The 25,707-nt window shown below is 48.5% G+C and overlaps 10 protein-coding genes across 10 annotated transcripts; 3 read left to right on the plus strand and 7 right to left on the minus strand.

Moving 5' to 3' along the window:
- Positions 1-1,549: 1,549 nt before the first annotated feature.
- PG2_1 (Polygalacturonase) lies at positions 1,550-2,840 on the plus strand (the record flags this gene model as incomplete). Its single annotated transcript, XM_031149047.1, has 4 exons — positions 1,550-1,801; positions 1,853-2,281; positions 2,330-2,554; positions 2,607-2,840. The coding sequence occupies 4 exons, from the start codon at positions 1,550-1,552 to the stop codon at positions 2,838-2,840; spliced, it is 1,140 nt and encodes a 379-aa protein (XP_031005433.1).
- Positions 2,841-3,250: 410 nt separating this feature from the next.
- Positions 3,251-3,870, minus strand: ypi1 (Type 1 phosphatases regulator; the record flags this gene model as incomplete). The annotated part of the gene is made up of 2 exons (XM_031149048.1): positions 3,251-3,504; positions 3,612-3,870. 2 exons carry the CDS (start codon positions 3,868-3,870, stop codon positions 3,251-3,253), a joined length of 513 nt encoding a protein of 170 aa, XP_031005434.1.
- A 449-nt stretch (positions 3,871-4,319) lies between these two features.
- Positions 4,320-5,725, minus strand: LHYA1_G004086 (uncharacterized protein; the record flags this gene model as incomplete). Its single annotated transcript, XM_031149049.1, has 2 exons — positions 4,320-4,981; positions 5,035-5,725. 2 exons carry the CDS (start codon positions 5,723-5,725, stop codon positions 4,320-4,322), a joined length of 1,353 nt encoding a protein of 450 aa, XP_031005435.1.
- Positions 5,726-6,194: 469 nt separating this feature from the next.
- On the plus strand, positions 6,195-6,757 carry atl1 (Alkyltransferase-like protein; the record flags this gene model as incomplete). Its single annotated transcript, XM_031149050.1, has 3 exons — positions 6,195-6,309; positions 6,435-6,510; positions 6,556-6,757. 3 exons carry the CDS (start codon positions 6,195-6,197, stop codon positions 6,755-6,757), a joined length of 393 nt encoding a protein of 130 aa, XP_031005436.1.
- A 640-nt stretch (positions 6,758-7,397) lies between these two features.
- LHYA1_G004088 (Uncharacterized protein) lies at positions 7,398-10,326 on the minus strand (the record flags this gene model as incomplete). The annotated part of the gene is made up of 3 exons (XM_031149051.1): positions 7,398-7,615; positions 7,666-9,737; positions 9,788-10,326. The coding sequence occupies 3 exons, from the start codon at positions 10,324-10,326 to the stop codon at positions 7,398-7,400; spliced, it is 2,829 nt and encodes a 942-aa protein (XP_031005440.1).
- A 2,539-nt stretch (positions 10,327-12,865) lies between these two features.
- On the plus strand, positions 12,866-15,981 carry BUD6 (Bud site selection protein; the record flags this gene model as incomplete). Its single annotated transcript, XM_031149052.1, has 2 exons — positions 12,866-13,036; positions 13,111-15,981. 2 exons carry the CDS (start codon positions 12,866-12,868, stop codon positions 15,979-15,981), a joined length of 3,042 nt encoding a protein of 1,013 aa, XP_031005412.1.
- Positions 15,982-17,152: 1,171 nt separating this feature from the next.
- LHYA1_G004090 (putative beta-glucan synthesis-associated protein) lies at positions 17,153-19,252 on the minus strand (the record flags this gene model as incomplete). The annotated part of the gene is made up of 3 exons (XM_031149053.1): positions 17,153-17,227; positions 17,278-18,541; positions 18,591-19,252. The coding sequence occupies 3 exons, from the start codon at positions 19,250-19,252 to the stop codon at positions 17,153-17,155; spliced, it is 2,001 nt and encodes a 666-aa protein (XP_031005406.1).
- A 2,311-nt stretch (positions 19,253-21,563) lies between these two features.
- LHYA1_G004091 (uncharacterized protein) lies at positions 21,564-22,138 on the minus strand (the record flags this gene model as incomplete). Its single annotated transcript, XM_031149054.1, has 2 exons — positions 21,564-21,808; positions 21,910-22,138. The coding sequence occupies 2 exons, from the start codon at positions 22,136-22,138 to the stop codon at positions 21,564-21,566; spliced, it is 474 nt and encodes a 157-aa protein (XP_031005405.1).
- Positions 22,139-22,320: 182 nt separating this feature from the next.
- On the minus strand, positions 22,321-22,744 carry LHYA1_G004092 (uncharacterized protein; the record flags this gene model as incomplete). The annotated part of the gene is made up of 2 exons (XM_031149055.1): positions 22,321-22,463; positions 22,609-22,744. The coding sequence occupies 2 exons, from the start codon at positions 22,742-22,744 to the stop codon at positions 22,321-22,323; spliced, it is 279 nt and encodes a 92-aa protein (XP_031005404.1).
- A 476-nt stretch (positions 22,745-23,220) lies between these two features.
- rpl-3 (60S ribosomal protein) lies at positions 23,221-24,581 on the minus strand (the record flags this gene model as incomplete). The annotated part of the gene is made up of 4 exons (XM_031149056.1): positions 23,221-23,476; positions 23,525-24,198; positions 24,254-24,411; positions 24,527-24,581. 4 exons carry the CDS (start codon positions 24,579-24,581, stop codon positions 23,221-23,223), a joined length of 1,143 nt encoding a protein of 380 aa, XP_031005403.1.
- Between the last annotated feature and the right edge of the window lie 1,126 nt (positions 24,582-25,707).

Genomic DNA, 25,707 nt, shown 5'->3' on the forward strand with positions numbered 1-25,707 from the left:
CAACATTTTTACACTGCCCGGGTTGGAAGTTTTAAGCGCCAAGTCACGTTACTACGTAGATTGCGCGACTACTTAGCAGTTACATGTAGGGATAATATATATAGATAGATAGCAGATAAGTTCGCTTGGCACTCTTTACTTAATCTATGGACCGTTATCTTAGCGTAACTATTTGGCCTGCGACTAGGGGATTGATAAATGCGTGTATAATGCGTGTATGTTTCAAAAACATCACATGACTTTACACCTGTCGAGATATGTATGGTGATGATCACACAACCTTATCGTCAATGACTAAGCGAACGAGGCATAGGTAACGTAACCACTTTGCAGAAGGTCCATCATCTAGGTCTGTATCATAATACTAATATAAGTCAAGTCTATAGCAACTAATACATAGTAGAAATGGTCACTCCTGTTCTGAGGGGGATAGCCTAATATGGACATCATAAAACGGGTGTTGAAAAATTCTTCCTATAAAGTAACCAAACTTAGCACTAATAACACTATAAAAGTAGATTGAAGTATATGTGATTAAACCGTTTTCATAGGCCTCAATGCTCTCTACCTGCGACGAAGTAGTTGTTAATCTGAATCCACAAACCAATCGTCTCTGTTAGGGAACATGTGGAATGGCCTGGGGATACGTAGAACCTTTAGTTGATAAAATTAGATTGAGTAGTTGTAGGGAGTCTCTAAATTGAAAGGGACCCGCGAATGCGGGACTCGGAATCATGTTGGACATGTTGGACTCGGACGAGGTTACTGCACGAGTCACATCACCTGTTCGTCAGACCCGCAGCACTGTGATTCGAGGGATATTTGTCGCATCCCGATCTTGAAACCACCACTACCTTACCTTGTATGGCTAATACCCCACACTTGGACCGGGTCTGGCCTTAAGCTTAATTTACCCGAAACATCATCTGGCCTGTCCATGCTCGCCATGGTCCTTGCCCCCTGTTCAGCCTCCTCGCCCGGTCCCTTTACCGAGTCCCTTTAATCTCTGAGTCCACCTCTCTAGACTCCAAATCCACCACTCTAGACTCCAAATCCAGCACTTCCTCCGTACCGTAGCTGCAATGGGCCTTCAAGAGTCCAGCTTTACTGGTAGTCTGGTAGACGTGACGAGGCCTCTTCGGTGCTTTGTAAAATCTCTCACCCAAGAAAACTTCTCCCCTGCTCAACCTCCACCACAGTGCCACTGAATGACGGGAAAACATTGTGTCGTAAACCTTTGTGGATCCAGGCATCCAGCTCCCCCTCTCATCACGCCTACCATGTACCTATGGTCCTATTCTCGGTATGCCCAGTACTCCGTAACTAACTAATCACTCTATACGCAGCTATACGCTATGGCTGGGCCGAAAACCCGGGACCCTCTGCTTGGCTCTCTTTTCTCAAGTGATATAAGAGAAAACTTCAAGCCTCACAATTCTTTTCTCCCCAGTACCTTGCTACTGTCCATTCTTTCAGACCACATTCTTTCAACTACACATTCCTTTCATTTCACCTACCTTTCCCAAGACTTCTATCCAAAGACTTTAAAATGGTTCAATTTTTGAAAGCTCTGGGGCTGGGCCTCAGCACCGCCTCCGTTCTGGTCGCCGCTGTGCCTATGCCGACTGCTGCCCCAAATATCCTCAATGCTGTTGCTCTTGAGAAGCGTGCATCTTGCACTTTCACCGATGCTGTTGCAGCCAGCAAGTCCAAGACATCTTGTGCTACCATTGTCTTGAACAACATTGCAGTTCCTTCCGGAACAACCCTTGACATGACGGGACTTACAACCGGCACAAAAGTAATTACATCTGTCCATCGTTCGATTTGTACTTTTCGCTAATTGGCATAGGTTATCTTTGAGGGAGAAACTACCTGGGGATACGAAGAGTGGTCCGGTCCTCTCTTCTCCGTCTCAGGAGAAAACATTGCTGTCTCCGGTGCTACTGGAAACTCGTTGAACGGCAATGGTGCCAAGTGGTGGGATGGAGAGGGTACCAACGGAGGAAAGACCAAGCCCAAGTTCTTCTACGCTCACAGTCTGACCGGAACCTCCTCCATCACCGGCTTGAACATTCTCAACAGTCCAGTGCAAACCTTCTCAATCAACAGCGCTACGGGATTAACTGTCACTGATGTCACCATTGACAACTCCGCTGGTGACACTGACGATTTGGGACACAATACCGATGCTTTTGACATTGGATCGTCTACCGATATCACCATTACAGGAGCCAATGTCAAGAACCAAGATGATTGCTTGGCCATCAACTCAGGAACTGTGAGATATTTCCTCTTCAATATATATGAGCAACGCTAATCAAAGTAGAGCATCACCTTCACCGGCGGAACTTGCTCAGGAGGACACGGTCTCTCCATCGGCTCCGTTGGAGGCCGTTCTGACAACGTTGTCAAAGATGTTACCATCTCTTCCAGCACCATCAGCGACTCTGCCAACGGTGTCCGCATCAAGACCATCAGCGGAGCAACCGGAAGTGTCAGTGGTGTCACTTACAAGGACATCACCCTTTCTAACATCTCCTCCTACGGAATTGTAAGTCCACCACTTTCTACCAAGAGAGAAGGATTCTAACGGAGCAAAACAGGTTATTGAGCAAGATTACGAGAACGGTAGCCCAACTGGCACCCCCACCACTGGTGTCCCAATTACCGATCTCACCATCTCCGGTATCTCGGGCTCTGTAGCATCAACTGCCACCAATGTTTACATCCTTTGCGGATCCGGATCATGCTCTGACTGGACCTGGTCAGACGTGACTTTGACAGGAGGAAAGACCAGCTCCAAGTGTTCGAACGTCCCATCAGTGGCTTCTTGCTAAATGGGTGTGAAAAATAGACGATAGGCCAAGGGCCCAAGAGAAGGAGGGTGTGGGGATCTAGATCGATCCCGCTTTATATTCTACTGTAACCATATTTTAACCTGGATATGCAAAGCATGCTACTTTTTTTGTACAATAGAAGATCCACTTGGATGGATTATATACTCAACTTGTGTAAAGCACAGGCTGCAAAAACTAACTGTCTTGGATTCAACTCGTGATATATCTAATCTTGTGAACTTTGTTAACCCCTCGATCTTTTCATAATAATCAATTTTGAATTCTGCCAATGTATCCCAGCGCCGACCAATGTCCATGCAAAACTACCTGCCACCTGCCACCTGCCACATGCCATATGCCATATGCCTCATTATTCATACAAATCATTATTCAACGCACCCCCTCCACACTCACTCCTTCCCCTTAACCTTCGGTACCTTCTCATACGCATTTGGACTCCTCGCCCTTCCCTTCCCCTTATCCTTCCCCTTATCCTTCCCATGCTCATGTCCATCATGTCCACAATTCTTCTTCCCATTCCCTCTTCCACTCGGCCTCGCACCCCCATCATCACTATCACTATCACTATCATCACTACTGCTATCCGACGAACTCTCATCACTCGACTCATCTATACCCTTCGGCGCATGATAAATACAGCACACTATGCCACAAATCATTAGCCATCACTCACTCACTGCCTCCCACTACCTTGAATAATAACCATAGCTATAATCATAACATAACATAACATAACATAACATAACATACCTTTACTCTTCTTCCTCCCCAACCCCTCATTATCTACCACATCCTCCGCCCACTGTATCCGCGGTCTCCTCGTCCTCGTCCCCATACTCGCCTCCTCCTCCCTTGTCGCGCCCCGTAAATGCAGCACTGGCGCACTACTGGTCGTGCTGGGTATTTGCGGTGCATCCGAAGTAGACGTCGAGGCCGGGATCTGCACTTGGGTTTGTGCGGTTGTGCCTGAGCCAGAGGCGCGCGAGGCTGTTGCGCTACTTGATGCCATTGCGTGTGCGTGCCGTGCGAGATCTTGCGTCGTGTGCGAAGATGGCTCGATGGTTCGCTCTTTGTGAGGGTCGTATGTTTTTCTTTTGGGAATGGTGGAATGGATGCGGGGGTAGGGTTTTACTCCGCGGCGTTATTAGATACTGTTAGCTATGATAGCAGGATTGCGGAGGTATCGAGGAAGATGCTTGCAAAGTACTGTATAGCAATGGATTGTATTTGAAGAATCGAGGTGGATGACGAAGCTTGCTTTGCCAGAATTTCTCGCATGTTGCCCCGCGGTTCACAATCGGCTGGCTGCGATTTATGCGGGTGTTAGCGCGGAAGCCCCCCCCCCAGGAGGTTCGTATGACATGGGTATCTTCATGCAGAGGGATACGAGATAATCTGGATCATTATGTATTTATTCTCATCTTATCATTACCACTAAAAGTAGTCTATACAAAACATCTAAACAAGCATCAGAGCAAGTATCAAAGTCCCCAATATAGCTGCAAGATCTACCCCCTTTCTCTGGCTCGATGCCCTATTTGGACTATCCTTCTGAGCCACAGCAGTCGAAGTCGGCGAGATTGACGAACAGCTCATGGCTCCACATTGCCATCCGCTAGGACAGCAATTTCCTCCATCACTAGCCGCACAACTTGCCCATCCGCTCGCGCAGGCACCGGTTGGGCTATTGACGGTAGCTGCTGAGCCGACAGGAACGACAACCGTAACCCCAGTACTTATGATAGTCGTGGAGCTTGCTACTGGACATGATGTTGTTTGGCAGTCCCTTCCTGTTCGGCAACAGCCTCCAGCGTAGTAAGCATCGCAAGCGTAGAATCCGGTGGGACATTGAGTTGGGCCTGTTGAGGAAGTAGTTGTAGATGTAGCGCTTGTAGGACGCACTGGAGCTACGCCTGTTGCTGAACTTGCTGAGGTTGTGGTGGAACTCCGGCTGAATGCAGATGAAGAAGATGAAGAAGATGGGGTTGATGTAGCTGTTGCCGTAGTGGAAGCAATAACGATTGTGCTGATTTGCGTGGTTGTTAAGACGGAAATCGAGGACGCCTTAGTGCTGCTGAGGGTTCGAGTTACAACTATCGTTGTCACTGAATTCATAACACCTAATCACAATTAGCCTTGAATCCACAACCGAAAAGGATAATTAAGTACTTACAGCCAACGCCCTCACAAACGAAGTTTGGTATACAGCATCCCCCTCCCAGCTCAGCAGCACAAGCAGTATTCGGCGCATTGCAATCCGTAATCGTCCCCCCACAACTACCTCCCACAGGACAACAACCGACGGGTCCCAACCCGGTATCCTGAATCTTAAAGCAGTTCTCATTCGCACCGCAACAGCTATTTGGGTATCCAATCCCGTCACAACTCGTCGTCCCACTTGGACAAACAAAATCTCTCTTCTGTAATGCAGCAAGGACCGCAACACTCTCCATTGCCCTCCGAGCTCTTAAATCCCCATATGCTGTCCCGAAATCTGAATGCAGCGCAAACGGGGGCCGAAATGATATAGCCGCAGATGCATTCGCCAACAATCTAGCTTCCTCTTCCTCATCCCTAGCTCTTAAAGGAGTGCTGAACATCGGCGATTGCACTTGGTCTTTCTCAAATTGCCAATATTCCATATAGAACTTCTCTCCCTCATCAGGACTCATTTTCATAACTCCCACAGGATTTCTTCCTAGTCGCAGATGCTCTTCCACATCTCGTCGTCGATCGGTGCTTTCTAGTGAGCGTTTGGCTTGTGCTCCTACCAATGGTGCTGGCAATTGCTCTTCTGCGAAGACTGTGTGCGAGGCTATGAGGAGGATGGATGCCGGGAGGCTGAGGATGGAGGGAATTCGCATGATGCAATTGTAGGATAATCTAAGACAATGCTGATGTGAGCGCTACAAGACTGGAACTAGAAAATATCTGGATCGGTTATGAAGAATGCAAGGGGAGAAGATCTAGAGCTGATTTAGATCATGATGCCGCAAGCTGGTGGCTGGTATTGTCAGGAGCAAGATTTCTGTAGCGTCAACAACAAACCGTGTGGCTGGGGGGTACAAGCAGGGTCAGTCCCTGACTTGATAAAGTGTCTGTGGAGAACCAGAGTATTAAACACGTCAAGCTAGCAACGTGTCACTCACTTTTGTTGTTCTTGGGCTTCAATGCTAGTTAGTGCGAGGACAAGGACTTAGAAATCAAAAACTGGGGTTGTAATGCGAGTCTTCATCACGATCACCTGACACCGCGAATCAACTTAACTCGGCATCTAACGGAACGCGAAAAGCTTCCCAGGTATCCCACTCTCATCACAAGCCCATAGTAAACATGCCGCGTACAGATGAAGCGGAATCATTCTTCTACGCAGTATATAGCGCAATTCAAGAGATACCATATGGGAAAGTCACGAGTTACGGTCACATTGCTGCATTAATAGGCACTCGTAAGCCCTTTTCTAATCTCAACTCCTTCAACTCTCCTATAGTAATTTGGAGAGGGCTTGTATTAACAAGACATCAGCTCAACGACCCCGTCAAGTAGGTCTCTGTCTCAAACACCTCTCCACAGACGCCTCCCTCCCCCACCACAACGGCAACGTCCCTTGGCAGCGCGTTATAAACTCCAAAGGCATTATATCGCCTCGGTAAGTTCGTCTTCTATTCTGCGTCTGCCTTTCTTTTTGCATTAGAGCTGAGTCGTTGACTAGAGGTCATCCATCCGGAGCTGCGAACCAAGCACAGGTGTTACGTGGCGAAGGAGTTACTGTTAGTACGGGCAACTTGAGCGAACTCAGGGTGGATTTTGCCGAGTATGGATGGTTTCCCAGACAGCTTCCCAGTGAGGAGGCGGCGGGGCTTGATCCTCATATCATGTCCGATGATGAAGAGTAGCGGAGGCAGAGCGCGATTTCGGGACGGACGTTGGGGGAATTTGAGCGCAGAGTAATTCCAAACGAAGACATCACAATAAACAACAATGTGTGGAATGGTGTATATGGACCTAAAGCTTATAATACAGCGCAAGACCAGAACAAATCTGTCTTACTACGGTCCCCAACACCATCATCCACATCAAAATTTCAGTAAATATGCGTAGTAAAAGTCTCGCCAGCTGATCAGCTCGCCACGCCTATTGACTCTATGTCTTGATGAGACTCGAGTATAGGATGGTCCCTCCCTTCCTCCCAGCCCACAGTTTGGAGTGAATTGGCCAATCTCATTAGCAGAAATCCTCGAGACTAAACTATGCCACTTATACTGATACCAATATCAGACCTCTTTCTCTCATGGCAAGTGCCAAGTAGGACTCACCAAATTTTGGCAGTTCGAGAACATCTCATTTCAACGCTTCCATAACTTGTTTCCACCCAAGAATCCAGGCAAAATCATCAAATCCTCTGTCGATGCAGCCACTCTAAGTAAAGTATGCAGCAAAGAATGATCCGCATGTTGCGTAATATTGAGGCGCTGTAATACCGTCGATGCTAAGCATCGGCGCCGGATTATATATTTCGTGGCCGAGTATGTTTACTCATTTTGCCTCCTCACCACCCTCCGAGGCTCGTGCTTGAGGGCCATTGGGGATCTGATTGTTCGATGGGCCATTAGGATGTTGGCCGTGCGGCTGGAAGTTTTTATTATTGTTATAATTGCCGTTAGGATGATTGTTCCGATGCTGCGGTCCATATTGATGCATCTGTTGTGGACTCGTACCGAACTGGTTTGGGCCGTTGTAACCGCGCATGGGCACTATAATGTATTAGCGGCTGTTAAAAATGATATTGGTTCAGTAAGCTTACTCTGTCCTGGTGACTGTTGATATATGGGCTGTCCATACTGAGGGCCTGGACTCATACCAGGGTTCACATTTCCATACATTGGTGGCTGGGACTGGTGGCCTTGTTGGGATCCTTGGCTCATCATCATTGGAGCAGCACCTCTTCCTGGGCTTGGGTATCCTCCATTGACACCAGGCATTGGCGGAGGGTGACCATTCTGCGGTGGAATGAAGTGGTTTTGGCCGCCCGGGGGGTACATGACCTGAGGGCCAGGCGCCATACCTTGAGAAGTCATGAAGCTATTAGCAGGGTTTTGCATCATGATGGGTCCCATATGTTGTTGCTGTGGCATGAACTGGTGATTCTGAGAGAGTGATCTGAAGCCCTGCATTGGTGGCGCGCCGGGATATTGCACCATCGGGGGATTGTACGGCAACTGAGGTTGACCCATGGGCGACGATGGGAATGCCATAGGAACATTATGGGGTCGAGGGGAGGCATACGACTGCGCAGACTGGGAAGGCATCATGCGATGGTCGTCAGGGCCATTGAAAGGTGGAGTTGGACCATGGCCATGTTGATTGCCATGAAGATTCATGGGCGGTTGTCGGGGAGACTGTCTTGGATGGCCACCTTGTTGCAGATGCAAAGGCAGTTGGTATTGGTGCGGAACCTGAGGAATAGCATGGGAAGGATTTGGCGAAGAAAGGGTTTGTGTCGGGAAGGGTGCCATCTCGAACAACTCTTTATAAGTCAAGTGCATTGTCGAGTCAGGCTTCTCATCATCAGAAGGCGATCGCCAGGTAGGAAGTGTATCAAAGGCGGGCTTTATGCCACCAGTCTTCGCCCAGTCCTTTCCAGGTGGCGGCTTGATCGACAGGATATGTTCCAGAGCATTGAACTTTTCCTTCAAAGAAGGTCGCTCTGAGGTAGGAACCGGCTTGTGCTTCAGCAGTGACTTCGTGGCTGGAGCAGGTGGCTCGACAGCATTGGCAGCAGATCGAGGGCTTGATCCACTGCTAGGGTTGCCGTTGGGGTTAAATGTGGCGGCATGTGGACTTGGCCGGAACTCGCTGCTGTTTGGATTCAATCTTCCACTTTGGGCGCTTGTTACACCACTTGAGCGGCGAGAGAAATTGGGGTCGGCGACGTTGGAGGGCCCTGTTGGTGGGAGCCTCGTCTCGTGAATGGGCATGGGGTTCACAGGAAGCTGGGTATGCTTGTTCTGTTGCTCAATGTTTCTCAACCTCTGACCTAGATTTCCAGGCGGACGGGCCTGCTGAGAGGGCATTGCTTGCTGGGCTCCAGGTCTATCTGGGCGGAAGGACTGAGAATTGTTGTATGAGCCTTGGTGTTGAAATCCAGGGTTTCGATTAGCGTTCTGTCGGCCAGGGGCATTAGATGAAGGGGTTGCGCCGTGCGTTGTAGGGACAGGACGAGTAGCTGGTTTAGCCTCTGAGGTTGTTGATATAGCTTTGGTAGCTTCGGCAGGGTTAGCCTTGGCCGCTTCCGCGTTGCGCTTTGCCTTTTCTTGAATCTCCTGTTGCTTTGCGGGGTCTTTAGCAATGATAGACACAAGATCCTTGGGAACTGGTGTGTTGAGCTTGAAGCTATCCGCAAACTTCTTTAAGTCATTGAGCTTGACCTCTTTGTCATTTCGGGCTTTCTGTGTGCGAATTGTTGCAACATTTATTCTCTCTCGGGTAGCGAATGTCTTATAGGCGCCCAGAACGTCACGTTCAACAGTGGCTGTAGCGTTTGGAGTAGCAATGCTTTTGACCTGCGGCGAAGCGTTGTGGCTGGCGGATGAGGTTTGCGCGCTGGCGGCTACTTTAGGCTCCGGAGTAACACTCGTCTCAGTCGTTGTAGGTGGAGTAGCAGCTTCAGGCTTGGAGGGCTTTTGCCCAGGAGCAGGCTTTTTTTCAGCACTTGACTTATCAGGACGTGCGAGCTGTGAAGATATGATTGCAGGATCCACAGGCGCACCGGCAACAGTTGATTGTCCCGTAGGGGCCCGTCGAGCCGGAGGTGTGTATTTGTTGTTTGTGGAAGAGAGGGGTGGGAAATCTTGTTGTCGGCGGACACCACTATATCTGAAAGGAGGTTAGCAAATTGAACAGGAAACATATCACTTTTAACATACTTATCCTCTTCATCACCAATATCGCCGCTTTTAATATTGTCTGTGACTCGCTCTTCTGCAACATGAGAATTGGTAGCCGCACTGCGCTCAATCTCTCTTGCTTTGATTTCCGCGTCTGCGACTCTTTGCTTGTATTGAGGGTGGCTTTTGTCCAGGGGAGTTGTGTATATGTTTTCATCATAGTCAGTTTTCACACCAAAAAGGCGCTCATTGACATCAAACTGATCCCACGGGACACCTGGCGTTTTCGTTCTTGTGGACTCCAAGGAGCCATCAACATCTTCAGGGGCATCGGGAACCCATCTTTGAAGAACGCGCTCGCCTTGATTTCTGCCATTAGAAATAGCGCTGTCTGTCCTGAAAGAGCTTGCATTGCCTGGGGTCGTTAGTTGCATACATGGATCGACACGGGCGCTTGACTCACCATTCTGTACTCTTCCATCGTTTGTGCCTCCGCGAGCCTCCGACGGCTCCTTTCGAGGGAAAGCCATATTCGGTTGCTGATACTTGGACCTAGGTGTACCGTTCGTGTTCGACATGTCGCTAAGCTTTTTCCCTTGCACCATAGTTCAACACGTTGAAGGCTAGCTGCTACTCAAGTCGAGGCCCTCGTAGACCGACACTATTCGATTCAATGGCTCCGGTGACCTGCTGGGGTTGATCAGCATCATAGTTGAATGGTGAGAAATTGAAGGGCGAGGCTTTGATTACTCGACACCCAGCTTGACATAATGATTGATGACCCGGTGCGAGGTCGCCCTGCCGGCAGAACCACCCGCTATTAAGGAAAATGTAGAGCGTACCTTCTGATTGACTACTTGGCGCGTGAGGCTCACAGAGGGTGAACTGTCGCGCCAATGTTGTGCTTGTGGATCGATTATGAACTCCTCCAAGGCTGGCTTGCAAGGCAAGCTCTCAACCTCCCTACTGAATTGATGACAGTCAGCATGTGCGAATCTATTACGATAAATGCCCGATGCAAGTTGATGCGAAGATGTTGGGACGTTGCAGCTCAGAGCATCGACGCACAACAAGGCCATAGATAGAAAGAGGCTGGTTGTCAGGAGTGTCTCACCACGAAATATTAAGAAGGCTTGCGAAGCTTCCAACGCTCTCCTCTTCGCGTCAGGCCAATTTGCTGCGGGGAGGGAGTCGACGATGTGCGCGATTCTGTAGATGTCGAGAAAATTTGGGGTTCAAGGATCACGGAAGGGTGAATTGTGGAAGGGGAAGCTGGACAAGCGATGGTGCGCAAGCTCGATGTTCAAACTGCTGTATCAAGAAAAGGCTGGAAGAAGGAAAGACACCTCAAGACAAGACAGCACTCCGCTCTCAACACACGCTGGCCATCAACCGCCTCGGGGCAGCAATAGAGAGGGCTAAGGGGGGACGAGAAGGAAGAGAACAGGTCGGGCGATGACTGAAAGAGCCAAGCAGACGCAGAGGTTGAGGCAGAGGGTCGAGGTGGAAGATTGTAGAGGTGTAGGGTCGTTACGGCGAACGGCAGTTTAATCCCTTTTAGATGCTAGGCTTGGCTTTCTTTGCGCTTGCGAGTGCGAGGGAGGCCGTGCACCAGAACCCTGCCAGAATATTCGGGAGCCAGGCCAGATGGTGGATGTTTAGTTTAGTCCAAAGGCGAGGGCGAGGGAAAGGGAACTCGGGCTGTTATCTGAATTATTTGCTTCTGCTTCGCTTTGTTTCAAATACTCGACTTTACAATTGACGGGTACGAAGCGCATATATTGCCAGCCGACTGCTGCTACTATATCCACAGATTCGTCGCATCCAAGTGCCAGATTGTGCGAAGCTTTCCATCCGACACCTGCAATTTTAGGTCACGTCTTTTTCTTTTCCCTAACATCATACAGGTACTCCCACCATATTTCATTTGCTCAAACAATAGTCAAGGGGAAAAGGTCCATAAAGTACCGGCTGGGAGGGATGTGAGGCCGAAGTGGGTGTTTTTTTTAGAGAACCAATCACCCACACGATGTGGTTCTATTCCACGTCTATCCCATCCAATGAGTCAGAAGAAATATATTAGAAATAGCTGTCTTGCTTGCACGTATCATAATGGTGGTGTCATGCAGAAAGGGTGCCCTATCTGTTGTTGCATAGAAAGAGAAAGCGGACATTTAGTAATCTTTGTCTCCTCTACCATGTCCATTCAACGAATACCGGTAGTTGATATTTCACCGGTATACATATAGGTACCTACCCATGGCCGACTGGAGAGAACTTGAAGGGAATCGAATGTCGAATCTCGTACTATTTCTAATCGAAATTGAGCCCAACAGCGACGGGAAAGAGCATTTGTACTACACAGAATTATCGAGTCCGCTATCCAATAATCCAGTAAGTGCGACCAACCAGATGGCGGACAACATGATTGTTACTGCCTTTGGATTAGATGCATATGAGTAGGCATTAGCATATCAGCATATATCATATAAGAGAATCAAGAAATTATAGGTATTCGTCCTAGATATAAGTTTTTCTTACCTCCAACGCCCTCTAATATTATATTGTCGCATTACTCCGTATTATCTATCTAATATTAGTATCTTACCCAAGGTATGTATGTGTCGCGGTAGGTAGAAATCAAAGCTTCTAGAATATTACCCGAAGAAGCAGCCCTGAACAGGTCTGCACTTCTGAAGTGTCCTTTTCTTGCCGTGGCTGGCCTTACCACCTACCTATCCACTATTGTTCCTGCTGTGGTTTTAAGTTCCGAAAAAAAAGGTTGAAACAATGTGCTGTGCTTTACTTGTATCTGACTTCCCCAGACCTTTCGTGCATTGTTTCGAATTCACAAGCCTCGAATTCACACGCTAAGCTAACTTTATGCTTTTCTCGCTAATCCCAATTCGGCATGGTATGGTGCCGCAGCCGTATCTGGACGCTCTCAGCCGGCGATAGAGACGGACACTTCAACTTAATATTCAATCGACCATCTGCAAAGCTCACGCCCAACACGCCGCCCATGTGATTAATAGACTCTCTATCCAAAATAACATGACTGCTTATAGGGACGACTAGCAGAACTTGTCCTCACAAGGATCCACAGAAACCACAGACATGCAATCCACATCCCTACGATCAGTTCAACGACGCTCTCCAGCCGCAGATTCAGGCCCACCACCGACAGTATCTGCAAGATCGATGTCTCCAGCTCCAGGATCCCAGCCGCGGGCATCGTCGTCGTCCGCCAAGTCTACTGCAAATGGGAGTTTGAACCGAAGACAGAACGTGAGTGTTGCAATAGCTTGCGTTTTCTTCAAGGGCTCTACGAATATATATGATGCTGACTCAATATCTTCCAGGGAGGCGCAACTTCACAAAGCGGTCAGAATGCTCTTCCGCTGTCCCAGATCGAGAAGAGCGTAACCCACCTCCTTGTCGCGACGAAGCAACTCCTCGAAACCCTTACACAATGGTCTCGTCACCAAGCTACCGACGCGCAGGTCTCAGATGTATACGTGCGGCTAGGCTACGAGTTCAACATAGCATGCAGAGCCTTCACGGCCATCAATGTTGATACCTCCGACCTAGGCAATGTCCCAGAGCTTCTACGTCATATTCTTGAATCCACGCTCAGCCAGGAAGCAAGCGTTGAGAGCTTGGAAAAGTACCTTCCTCGCATTAGGGACATCATCATCAACCTTCTACAAGGCTTGAAAAGAAAACAACAGAAGTTACGGCAGAAGCAGCCAAGAGATGGTGCAGTTTCCAATGAGATGTTACCCCGAAATAGCAGTGTAAGTAGCGTTGGGAGTGGAAATTCGGGTCTCAGTACCCTGCTGGACCAGGGAATATCAAACAATTTCCAAGGAGATGGAATGCAGAATAGCAGAAATAGTGGAGCCTCGAACGAAGTCAGCGCGCCCCCAAGGATGTCTTCACAAACCACGCGCAGAGGCTTTCCAACGCGAGATCAGTCCCGCGAGTCGATGTCTTCAGACCAATCAACAATATCCAGTACAACGATGCAGAATATGCCTATTCTACCACCGTATCCAGGGGATGAGGCTCCAACCCCCGCACGCCCAGGCTCAGGTGAACTCAATGTGGACTCATTTCCACCTCCACCTCCGCCGCCCAAACAGCAGAATGCACTAGCAGCTCTCCAAAGAGGCGGGGAGCTCGAAAGGAGAGCCTCCAGGCGATACTCGGCATACCAGATAGGGAAACACTTAGGTGCACCTTCTAATGGTGTACCTATGCTTCCGCCACCTCAGAACTCTCCTATTCCGAATAGAGGTCGGAACGATACCCGCGAATCTATGAGGGCAGTTCAAAACCGAGGCGAACGCCATGCACGAAACGCCTCACGTCTAGTCACTGAGATCTCACCAGCGCGTGTTCCAAGTCAAATATTGGAAGATGGTTCCAAACCTCCAGTGATGACGCCACCTGATGAAGCAGCACCTGACGATAGTCCTCTCGTGAAGACTCCGGACGACAAATTAAGGCAATCAATTGTCGATTTTGAATCGCCGTTACCAAGTGCCACGTTGCAGGGACCGCCCAGCGATGCACTTCCGTTCCTCCCTATGCATGATGAACCTTCTAATGCTCCTGAACCGTCAATGCCCCAGAAGGTTGCGGATACTACCAGGGAAAGCCCACCTTATCCAAAGCAAGATAAGCAATTCACGCCAGAGCAATCGCCGCCACTTGGTGACGAATTGACCCTTTTCTTGCAATACAAAACAAAGGTCAAGAAGTTCGTTTTGGCAAGTGGGTATAACGATTTATCAATGGCAAGGCTTCAACTTGCATTCATAGAGAAATTTGCATGGAATACACACAACAACGGAGTTGACCTTCCTGAAATCTATATACAAGACCCGGTCTCTGGCGTGCGCCACGAGCTTGAAGATCTGAACGACATCAAGGATCGTTCCGTACTAGTTCTGAACATAGAGCAACTGGACGAAGTCAAACGCCACATTGACGAGCGAATGGGAGTATTAACGAAGTCGGTCGACGGCTTACACACCATGATGAGTGACTCGCAAAATATTTTCCAGCAAGTCTCAGACCGCCAGCTAGACGCTGCAAAAGAAATAGGTCGTTTAGCCACAGGACCACTCGCACCCTCTCGGATGTCTTATTCTGACAACCAACGAACTAATGGCGCTCTCATCAGCCCTTCGAAGGTCAACAGCCAGGCTCAGCTGACCGAGATTCAAAGCCTTCGCCGAGACCTTGCAGTCCTTCGACAGACTTATTCCAACTTCCAGTCGGACATCCAGAAATCGATGACCTCAGTCCGCTCGAAGGCAAGCTCTGTTAAGAGTGTGGCGGTCAAGGCTGCTATCCCAGATATCAAGGGCGACTCTGGTCGTGCTTATGTCAACGCTGGGAAGCTCAGCATCAGTAGGGACTCCGACAGACTTGTCACCCAGGTGGATGATCTCCAAGACATAGTGGAAGATCTCCGTAAAGACGTCGTTCTGCGAGGTGTCCGCCCTCTACCCCGCCAACTTGAATCTGTGGCCAAAGACATCGCTCAAGCTACAATGGAGTTAAAGAAGATGGAAGACTTCCTCAAACGCGAGCGGCCGATCTGGACCAAGATTTGGGAGAAAGAGCTGGACCGTGTCTGCACCGATCGTGAAGAATTCACGATGATACAAGATCTCGCCACGGATCTTGAAGACGATCTTGAGAAAGCTACGCAGACTTTCGCCCTAGTGGAGCAAGCTACAAAAGAACAGTTGAAGGATGCTCCTTCCGGCTCGATCGCATCGAAAATCCTCACAAGAGGACTCAACCATGTCACACCAGTTGATTCTGCTCTCGCAAAAGAGGGTGTCCTGGGCGAAGTCCGCGCATTACAGCCCAATCACGAGAACCGACTCGAAGCCATTGAGCGAGCAGAGAAGCTACGCCAGAAAGAACTCGAAAGCCGACGAGGTGGCGAGTTCCAGAAGGAACTAGGCAACTTTGTTGAAGAAGGGAAGTTGAAGAAAGCGGGTGGATTTGAGGAGGTTGAGAGGACGAGAAAGGCGAAGGATGAGCGGATACGGAAAGAAGTCTGGGAGAGGCAGAACGGGATGACGCAGGCTGATGCCCTTGCTGCTGAACCTGATGAAGACGAAGATGAAGACGAAGAAGAACCCACTGCTGAGGATCCGGTTCCTGGGCAAGCGGTTGCTGAGGCGGGTGCGCCCGTCCCAGATTTTTAGAGCGTCTGAAAGCCAGGGACAACGACACATTTTAATTTCGGTTCGTGTCACATAACTTTCTTTGCGCGCCGTAGGGACGTCTAGAAGGTTTTGGGTCTTCTGTCATTAGGCTGCTTTTGTACTTTATACAGCCCTCTCTGTTTTTGAGCATGGAGTTCGGAGGGGCAGCTACTATCTGTGTACATAATACACACAACATTTATAAGTTCTTGCCTTTGGTGAAAAGCGTTCGTTCGTCTTGTCTCGTCACATATGTGTAAGTATTCCTCCCATCTCCACAAGACCGGGACGTTTTACAAAAGCGGGCTCGGGGCCTGAAGTTACACACACCCCTTCCTTCCCTAAATAACAGTCCAGGTATTTTGGAATGGCTGAAGTTCCAAGAGATATGTCGTTCTTTCCTCCCTTGAATTCCGGGTATTGAAAAAGACTGAGTAGGTAGCCCTTGCTAGCTAGTTATGTTTGCTTTAACAGCAGTAGCCACCAACAAACAAGGAAGGTGCGATCGAAAGAGCAGAGCAGGCACGCATAAACCCGCTCTCTACCTAGCACAAAGACCTTAATGAAGTATATCGTTTTATATTGTACCCCTTGTACAGTACCTATACCTACACGCGCACCGAGGTCTTTATCTATTAACCTCCATCCCTTCCATCTATTCAAATCCCATCCATACCTAAACAACCAACCTCTTTCCAAAACATCCCCTTAAAAAGGTCACTCTAGAGTCGAACGCGCGTTTATCACATCCCGACTCGTCAAGAGCTCTTCTCTCCGTCTTTTCTTTAATAGGAGTTCCTCGCAAAAGTGGTATTTTATACACGTCCTTCCTTCATCTTCATCTTCATCCCCATTTCCATCTCCCCCAACTTCCCCAAACCAATACATCCATTTCCCAGATCCTCACATTCCCTCCCCAAACTACCAAAAAGCCAAACAGAAAGGACAACGCAAGCGAAAGGCTGTGTGTACGAATCAAAAACGCCGACTCCGCTATGCATTTGATGTGAAATTAAAAGGACCCGCGACATGATCTATGGCAACTTTCTGATGTGAATTAACGCCTTCTATATTCTTTTGACGCATTATATTCGTACCACATTTATTATGAGGTAGGGTATTCGATTTGTACAGATAGGGAAGGGGGTTGTGGCGTGAGGTGGATGAGCGTTTAGGTGCAACCGTTGACTAATGTGTTCTGGGGCCAGGTGTAATTGGTCTTGTCCCACAAGGTTAAATTGGGGTTCTATCGGAAGTTAGCATAACATACAATTAGATGATTCGTGAAATACATACCGCGTAAGGTTCCGGGTGAGCCGCGATGTATTCCGTCGTTTCATATCCAGTAGGATCACAGGTAATCGACTCCTTGCCCTCTTCCTGGTATATCCTCACGTAGTCAAATCGCATAGTAGCTGGTAACAACTCTGCCAAATTTGCTAAGAATACCGTGGCGAAACTGTTCGACATTCCAAAATTCATGATCAAGGCCATTGGTTCTTCGGGAATAACACGCTGGCCAATATTTCCATTCGGTCGGGTAGCACGGCCATCGACCTTCCACGTATAGTCGTCTCCAACGAACCAAGAGATATCACCTGTAGCTCCCGGAGTGGCTTCAAAGCCGTAAGTTTGATAAGCCTTGCCATCATACCAGTCGTTGTTGAGCCAAGTCACGGCTGAGAGTGCTTGTTGGTACACGCCACCACGATAAACGTTCATACCAGTAATCTGGTGGTCGTAGACCGCGGTATAATCGGCGTCTGGTTGGTAGAAGATGTCGAAGGGTGCAGCTTGGAAAGATTGGGACGCAGTGCCAGTTGCTCCGTCATATTCACCTGGGCCCATGAAGCCGCTACTAGCTTCGATAGCATCAATTTCCGGAGCGGATCGAGAGAAGCCAGGAGTTGGATGATCTTCGTTCGCGCAGGTACAAGCCGGTAATCTCATTCCAGGCAGCAAACTTATTCCATCTGCAGAACTCTGATTTGCGGTAATACCGGCGTCGCACTTGTCCCAATAACTGTAAGGCCACATGCCGTCCGTAGTTGCGGGAAATCCAGGTCGTCCAAGATTCCCCATAGCCCAGAAACCAGGCCAGAAACCCTGAATGTCACCACGACCCGGCAAGGAAATGCTTGCCTCCAATCGACCACCTTTGAAGCACAGTTGATTCCATGACTGGACCATACCTGACCGGTAGTTGAGATTGTGGCTTTGAAACGCGTCCATTCGCAGGTTAAGTGTTCCGTTGGCGGTCGTTACAGCATCTGGATCATACCACTCTATGTCTTGAGTAACACCATACCAGATATCCATTGCCTGGAAGAATGGATCGTCACCATCGTAGAAAGTTCGCCCATCCGTATTGAATTCATCCGAGAACACGAGCTTCAACTTCTTTCCATCGGCTGACGTCCTGGTCGTAGCGGTACTCGGAGTATCCGGATCGATGAGTCCACTCCTAATATTCGAAAGCAATGCAACACTATCCGATAAACAGCTGGCATCCAGCTCACAGTTGCTTTTCGGAGGATTGATAACTCTTCGAGCGGCAGTCCTAAAAAATGTTAGCAACTGAGAAGGTCACCAATAGAGTAAAACCGTACAAGACAGGGTATCCAATGAACAATACCAAGACCCCAAGGGTCACGAAAATCAGTCCTCCAATGTTCGTCATTCCTCGCTTGTTCCATATATCGCACTTTTCGGAATCCTTCTCGTTAGGGTCGGGATTGTGGAGGTAATCGTCCTTCTCTATATCTTCCGGAAAGAGTAACAGGCCTGCCGAGGGCATAATGTTGTACTTTTCTGAAACCGTCTGCGTGTTGACATTGTCATCTATACTACCAGACCTCGAAGGTGCTCTCGAATCGTCGAATGGCGAAGCGAATGGCGAAGCACCATACCGACTGTCTCTACTCCCCGTTTCTGAATCCCAACTTGTTCTCCTTGAAGACATACCTGATACAGAACGAGAGGTAGGGCTATCAGTTGGATCATCTTGGTATGGTTTTGGGCCTCGTGACCGTGGTGGTAATAGCATCTCTGAAGAATCCGCCACTCCCGGAGCACCGTATACCGCAGTACCAGGAGGTGGTGGTCGTTGTGGTAATAAGTTTCTGGATGCTCCCGGTGTCCCTGGCCCTACGCCTGTGCCTGATGAACTATCTGAACGCAAGCTTTCAACCATATCTCCTTCGTTACCCGAATTGACCGTTATATGAGGAGGCCGGGCGCCAGGCGCTTGCGAATAGTTGTCGGAAGACATGATTATGGGTAGGAAGAAACCGTTATGATGTCCAAGAGTTCGTTCTCATCGGACGGCGTTGGGAGGGGGTATTGTAGAGGTGGTTGGAATGTTGATGTCAAGCGAGCAGTAAAATTGCTGTTGTAGAGACAGAAATAGGAACACAGTCCCTCAAATCTATTAAAGCCGTCGATCGATGGGTTCAATGGTGTCTGTACTCTTTTCAGGGTGTGCTTATTGTGTTTATCGAATGGTTTAGCGGGAACGACGCGCAATGAAGGAGTGGCAGTCGAGAAATGAGAAGTTCGTATCGTGAGGAAAGGGGTTGCAACTAAAACGAGTGTCGGTTAACAAGATTCGCGATCCGGTTGGAAGTCGAAAGGCAGATGTTGTCGAGGGTTGGAATCTGTACCACGACCGTTGAAATGGCAATGCTGGTCGATGGAGGTACGTTGGTGCTTGTAATCAGATGGCACATTCAGAAGCAGGACACGCAAAAGGAGGAATCGAAGATGGTGAGGATTGGCGCTAAGCAGAGGAAGGCGGACAGAACAGGGCGACAGGGGTTCGTGAGTTTGAGTGAGTGGCTGGCGAATCTACGGAGATACATGGCATGGAACCAAGCCAAGGTACACTGGTGCAGTACGCAGTACTTTTGCAATATGGTTATATTAAACATTACCTCTCCTGCACTCTGGACTTTATGAGGTATGTTAACTGTGCTTGTTGTTGTTAATGTTATTTCAGGCAGTCCCATTATTCACCCATTGTTTATCATCTTTCCAAGGGGGATCCTACAATCTCACGAGACTCCGTACTACTGTAGGTTCGTGGCTACCTTAGTTTGCCGCAATTGTCACTACACAAGCAGCGTCGGCGGGTATCTTGGGAGTGTAAGCCTGTAAAGCCACGCCCGTCGCCCACAGTGGACAGCTACAGTCCTGTAACTTTACGAGGCGTAAAAATCAGATTGTTAGTCCAGGGGATGGATACCTCCTATCCGAAGCCTTAACCTGGCCTGGCCTGGTTCACTCTACTCTCGCACAGCCCTCCTTAGCCTGGCAACCCCTTGCATCTGGTACCTTCTTTTTCTCTCCCACGCCACGCTCGTTTCTCCCATGTTCTTTTTCCCCCCCTATAAATCTACAAGACATAAAGTATAATAACAATCTCCATAATACAAGGATATTGTAATTCTCTCCCTTTCCACCTTCTCTCCACATTGTGGCGGCTTACGGAGTATTACCGTACCGTATCGTATGCCATGCGGCCGACCCCGCCAGCCGATTCGCACCGCACCCTGCTGCTATAAATATCACAAGCTACACCCCAGCAAACTTAACGGTCGAGGTCGGTCGAGGTAGAAATCAGATTACGGAATGCGGCAGTGCGGGCAGTGACGACACCCATCGTATCGCAGCAAGGCAGGGCAAGGTAAGGCAAAGTTCCCTATTCGAGAATCAAGAGAATAAGTAATCACGAGATGGAAATTCAGACTTAAAGTGCGCGTCCATACCCATATGTGGCTAAAGTGCGGCAAGTAAGGCTATACCCTAGGTAAGGTACCGCACTGTAATACCGTAAAGTGCTTCCATTATTACGACGGCATAAAAGGTTAATTTCGCTCGCCCCTTCCCCATCACCGCTTGCAGCCCCTGCCTGTTAGAGATCTGGACAACAGCCAGTACTGTAATTAAAAGATAAAGGTAAGCCTGTGATACCAGCATCTCCTTGCCGAAAAGATAAAGGTAAGTTTGTAGTATGTACCTAGGTCCTAGATAGGATAGATACTGTACTCGAGTACGAAAGTCAGCCTCAATAATCGATATCAAAAGTGCAAGTGCTCGTCACCGAATTCGTTTAGAACCTGCATTTCACTGTATAGTAGCTTTACAGCATCAGGATTTATAGGAAACACAAGGCAGTTGTTTACAACTATATCAACTGACATGTATACTGATTGACGGTGGGTGTTAAGGCTGGGAGCTTTCATGGCATCTGTTGTTCCTATAAATCACTTTTTATAGTCTAGTCGTAAGATAAGGTCACCAAGAACGGTTTACTTTGTTCGCAGCAATTACTTATGGCATATTTCTTGTCATCAATAATCTCAAATGCTTCCCAAAAGCCTCCACCTCCCTGCCCTTTACTTCCATGCCTGAACGCCAAATCATAAAAGCCCCGTTCCTCTGGTGCCTCGTCCCAAGCGCGAAAGAAAAAATGAATGCGAAGCGCAGAAACGACTCTATTCCTAAAAGTCTTGCTTCATAACACTCATAACGAGAAAAGTCAAGTCTCTCCCCCACTGCAAATAAGCAAGCAATCAAACAACTCAGCTCTCGACAGCCAAAGCCTTAACCCCCACCAACCTCCCCCCCTGAATCCCAACAACCCAATACTCAACCCTCGCGCCCTCCCCCGCGATCCGATAGACCCGCACATCACTCCCCTTACTCGCATTTCTCGTCGCATCCACAAGCGCCTTGTACTCTCCCCGCGGATCCCACTCGCCGATATCCATAATGCTGACTTCTGTGTCCTCTGGGTTCGGGTGATGGACTAGTTTGGCGAATGTAACTATGCACACAATACTTGTTGGCCATATCCCTCGCAGAGCGCTTTATAGAGGAAAGATGGAGGAGGAAGAATGGAGAATGAAGGATTAGGTTATAACATACCTTCGGTAGGAAGTGTCTTGCCACTAAACTTCAACGCAACAGGTTCAAACGGCTCATCAGCATCACTGACATAAAACGCATCCTTCGTCGCCTTCGTCAACGGCGCAGGAACATCTGTATCCACAGCTTTGAGTTCCACCTTCCCTTTATCCTGGCTCTTCGCAGTACCTGCTGATGGGTCCTCGTTCGCTTTATCGAGAAAGGAGGCGTAGTCTTCGTCTGATGCCATATCGTCTTCTTTGTCCCCTTCTCCTCCTTCCTTATTCACAATGGGAGTATTGGAGGTGGAAGTAGCTGCGGGTGTGGAAGTGGAAGTGGAGTTACTGTAAAAGAACCTCTCAGTCCTCTGCCACGCAGATATAACAGGGACCCCACAACCAAAAGGAAACAGACTCTGAGAAACGAGAGCGCTCACGTAGCCAACGGAACTGGTGCTGCGACCTGCACCTGTTTCTGCGCAGCTATCTCGCCGCCCGTTTGTCCAATGTTTCCCTCGCCTTGTATCTGCTGCTCTGCGCGTGAGGCTTCCAGCACTTGTTCTTTTGGTGGCGGCACTGTTTTCCGAATCAATCAGTACATATACTACACATATACATACACATACACGTAAATATACACGTATCACAATACCTCAAACAACCAATAGCAAGACCAAGACCAAGGATAGAAGAGATGAGCAGATAGAAGGGAAATACACACCAGAAGCTAAATGCTCGTCGCGCAACCCCTGATCCACGTCCCGCAGCAATGATTGCGGTTGCGATTGTGACGGCTGAGATTTTGATGCTTTGCGTTTACTGCGTTTCTCTTTGAGGGAGGAGAGGAGGGAGCCCATGGGTGCTGTTGGGACAAAGAGAGCTGTTTGGTGGGGTTGGGAGGTGGTGGGGACGTGCGCTTGTGCTGCAGGTTTTGGAGGATGACGAAGTGAACGGGAAGAGGTTTCTTTAGAAAGAAGAGGCTGTTTGAGAGCTCGGTGTTTACGGGAATTTGTACTTACTTTGAAGGAATCGAGAGGGTTCTCTTACGTCTTCCGTGATGAGCACTTTGTGTTAATTTTAGATGTTTGGGTGTTTGTACTGTACCTGCTGATCAGCTTAGTTTTGGTGTCACGCACAGCATGCAAAATAATGATTTCACAGTAATGAGACGAGTAGGGTCAAGTATTACTTTTGATTGTCATTCATTTCATAGGATATCTAGCTAATCCATGCCTAAGACGCATCCTAGGTGACTATCAAAGCAAGATGCAAGATATTTTCCCCCTTGCAAAGCCGGAAAACGCAGAGAAACAACCCATTGCCAGACGAAAATCTACGAAGCTTGCGCAATGTCCTTCTTGAGAGTACCAAGGAACTGGTGCTTCTCTTGAGGGGTTTGGTATGCACCGTGACCGAACTTCGACGACGTATCGATCCACTTCAGGTCAACCTTCTCCAATGCCTTTCTTGATGTGTGCACGAACATGGACTTGCGGAGAGTCATGACACGCTTCTTGACACCTGGAATAGATCCCTTGACAATGATGAAGTCGTTCTTGACCTCTCCGTAACGGACGAAGCCACCCATACTATGACTTGTTAGCTAGAATCAAACTTGAGATTGTTCAAAGACTTACGGAGTGATTTGCTTCTTGGAGTGATCAAACTCGGTGGTAGCGTTGCCCTCATCATCACCCTTGCCAATACGGTAAACCTTGTGGTTGACAGAAGTACGATGATGGTATCCGTCTTGACCAGCACGGCCAACAGTCCATTGGACGTGGGAAGGATGCCAGGCACCAATACAAGCGACCTTTCGGAGACCCTTGTGTGTCTTTCTCGGAAGCTTCTTGGTTCCCCATCTGCTGGTGACACCGGAGAATCCGTGACCCTTGGTGACAGCAATGACATCAATCATCTCATCCTGCTCGAAGAGAGAGCTGATCTCAACTGGCTTCTCGAAGAGACCACTTCCGAACTCAACCTTGTCAGTGATGCTACCTCCGTTAACCTGGATCTCCATCAAGTGTGCCTTCTTTTGCTTAAGAGGGGTCTTGCGGACTTGGGTGTGGGCGAGAACACGGACAACGGTGCAGTACTTCTTGATGCGCTCAAGCTCACGGGTAATGGAAGATCCAGAGCTCTCCGAGTGCTTCTTGGCGTACTTGGTGAAGGCCTTCTTCTTGCTCTTGTACCAGTTCTTGTAGAATCGGCGCTTTACCTCATCGCTCAAATGCTCAGCCCAAACTGTGGTGAGGGATCGAAGACCACGGGGAGTCTCGATGTAACCAACTAGACCAACAACGATCACCTAAAATAGATGTTAGCCATTGACAGAAAAGCCAAGCGGGCTGCATTGTTCGTACTGGTGGTGTCTCAATGACAGTAACGGCCTCAACAATCTCCTTCTTGTGTGATTTCGCTCCGGGTCTGTCGAGATCGCGAACGATTGTGGTCATACCGGCCTTGTAGCCCATGGTGGCAGTGAGGTGGACAGGCTTCTTTGGGTCATCTTTGGGGAATGCTGTGTGTAAAAAACGGTTAGCAAGCTCTTTTTCAGGTCGAGGACAACGGTATTGAATGAATTGGAGCGTAAAACCTACACTTTACCTTCCCGCGGTGTCTGGCGGCTCTCTTACGAGGTAAAAACGCGAGAGATCCGTGTCTCGGGGCTTCAAATTTTCGATGCGACATGTTAAAATCGTCAGAAAAACCCTAGGGGAGCTGTAGACGAAGTTATGAAGCTGCGCGTCGAAGTTGCGCAGTTGTCGATTGGCGATGGAAGAGGGAAGTTCAAAGTTCGACGGGGAAAATATCTAAGAGACTTTTGAGTGCGGTCTTCCAAATCGTACTAAAGCTTAGCGAGGCAAAATAAACCTTGCAATGTGGGGCCTCTGGCTTCTGCTACACTCGCTGTAATATAACCACACCTTCAAACTTGTCAATATTCCCTACATTCATAGCTCCCAGTGGGATAGATGAAGCGGCACTCAATACCCTCGATTTTTAATGTTCCACGCGGAGTAGTACATTATTCTTTCCATCGGCAGGCGGCCCTATATATCCCACGTGACTAGTGTTCCAAGTGCTTAGACCACGTGCTTTAGTCACGCGCCTAGCGGGGTTATCTATAAGTCCTCCATCTGTTCTCTCTACCGTCGCCTACCTATTCTATTCTATTATAATCCTTTTGAAACTTGTCAATATTCCCTACATTCACAGCCCCCAGTTGGCTAGACTAAGCGGCACTCAATATCATTGATTTTCAATGTTCTACGCGGGGTGGAACATTATAACCGGCGTCACTTTTTCTATCCACCGCCAGATTGCCCCAGATATCCCAAGTGACTAATATTATATCCATGGGCAAATTCAGAGCTTTCTGTAAGCACGTTCATATCTTTCAAAGAGCACGCTCAGATCTCTCTATGAGCACGCTTTAATCTTCTAGAAAGCACGTTTATATTAAAATCAGCACATTTAGAGCTTTCTATGAGGTGGTTCAGAACTTCCTATAAGCACCTTTAGATCTTTCTATGAGCACATTCACAGCTTCTACAAGCACAATTCAAAACTCCATGAGCACCGTAATATAACCACCTATCAGCTACCCAAATAGATATACTCTCTAATCGTCCACTTAACGTTTCACGTGATAGACGTCGTCGTATTCGCACCTAGTCTATAGAAGCGGTTTGGGCTGTTAAGCGGTTGGGCCGGCGAGAATAATTAAGTACTATCACATACAAATCTAGCTATAAAGTAACCTCAACTGTCTCGCCGTAAAGTGAAACCAATAGCCGTATCATCCAGATCCGAC

The sequence above is a fragment of the Lachnellula hyalina genome (genome assembly GCF_007821495.1).
Source record: "Lachnellula hyalina strain CBS 185.66 chromosome Unknown contig00065, whole genome shotgun sequence".
In the NCBI taxonomy this organism is placed as follows: Eukaryota; Fungi; Ascomycota; class Leotiomycetes; order Helotiales; family Lachnaceae; genus Lachnellula; species Lachnellula hyalina.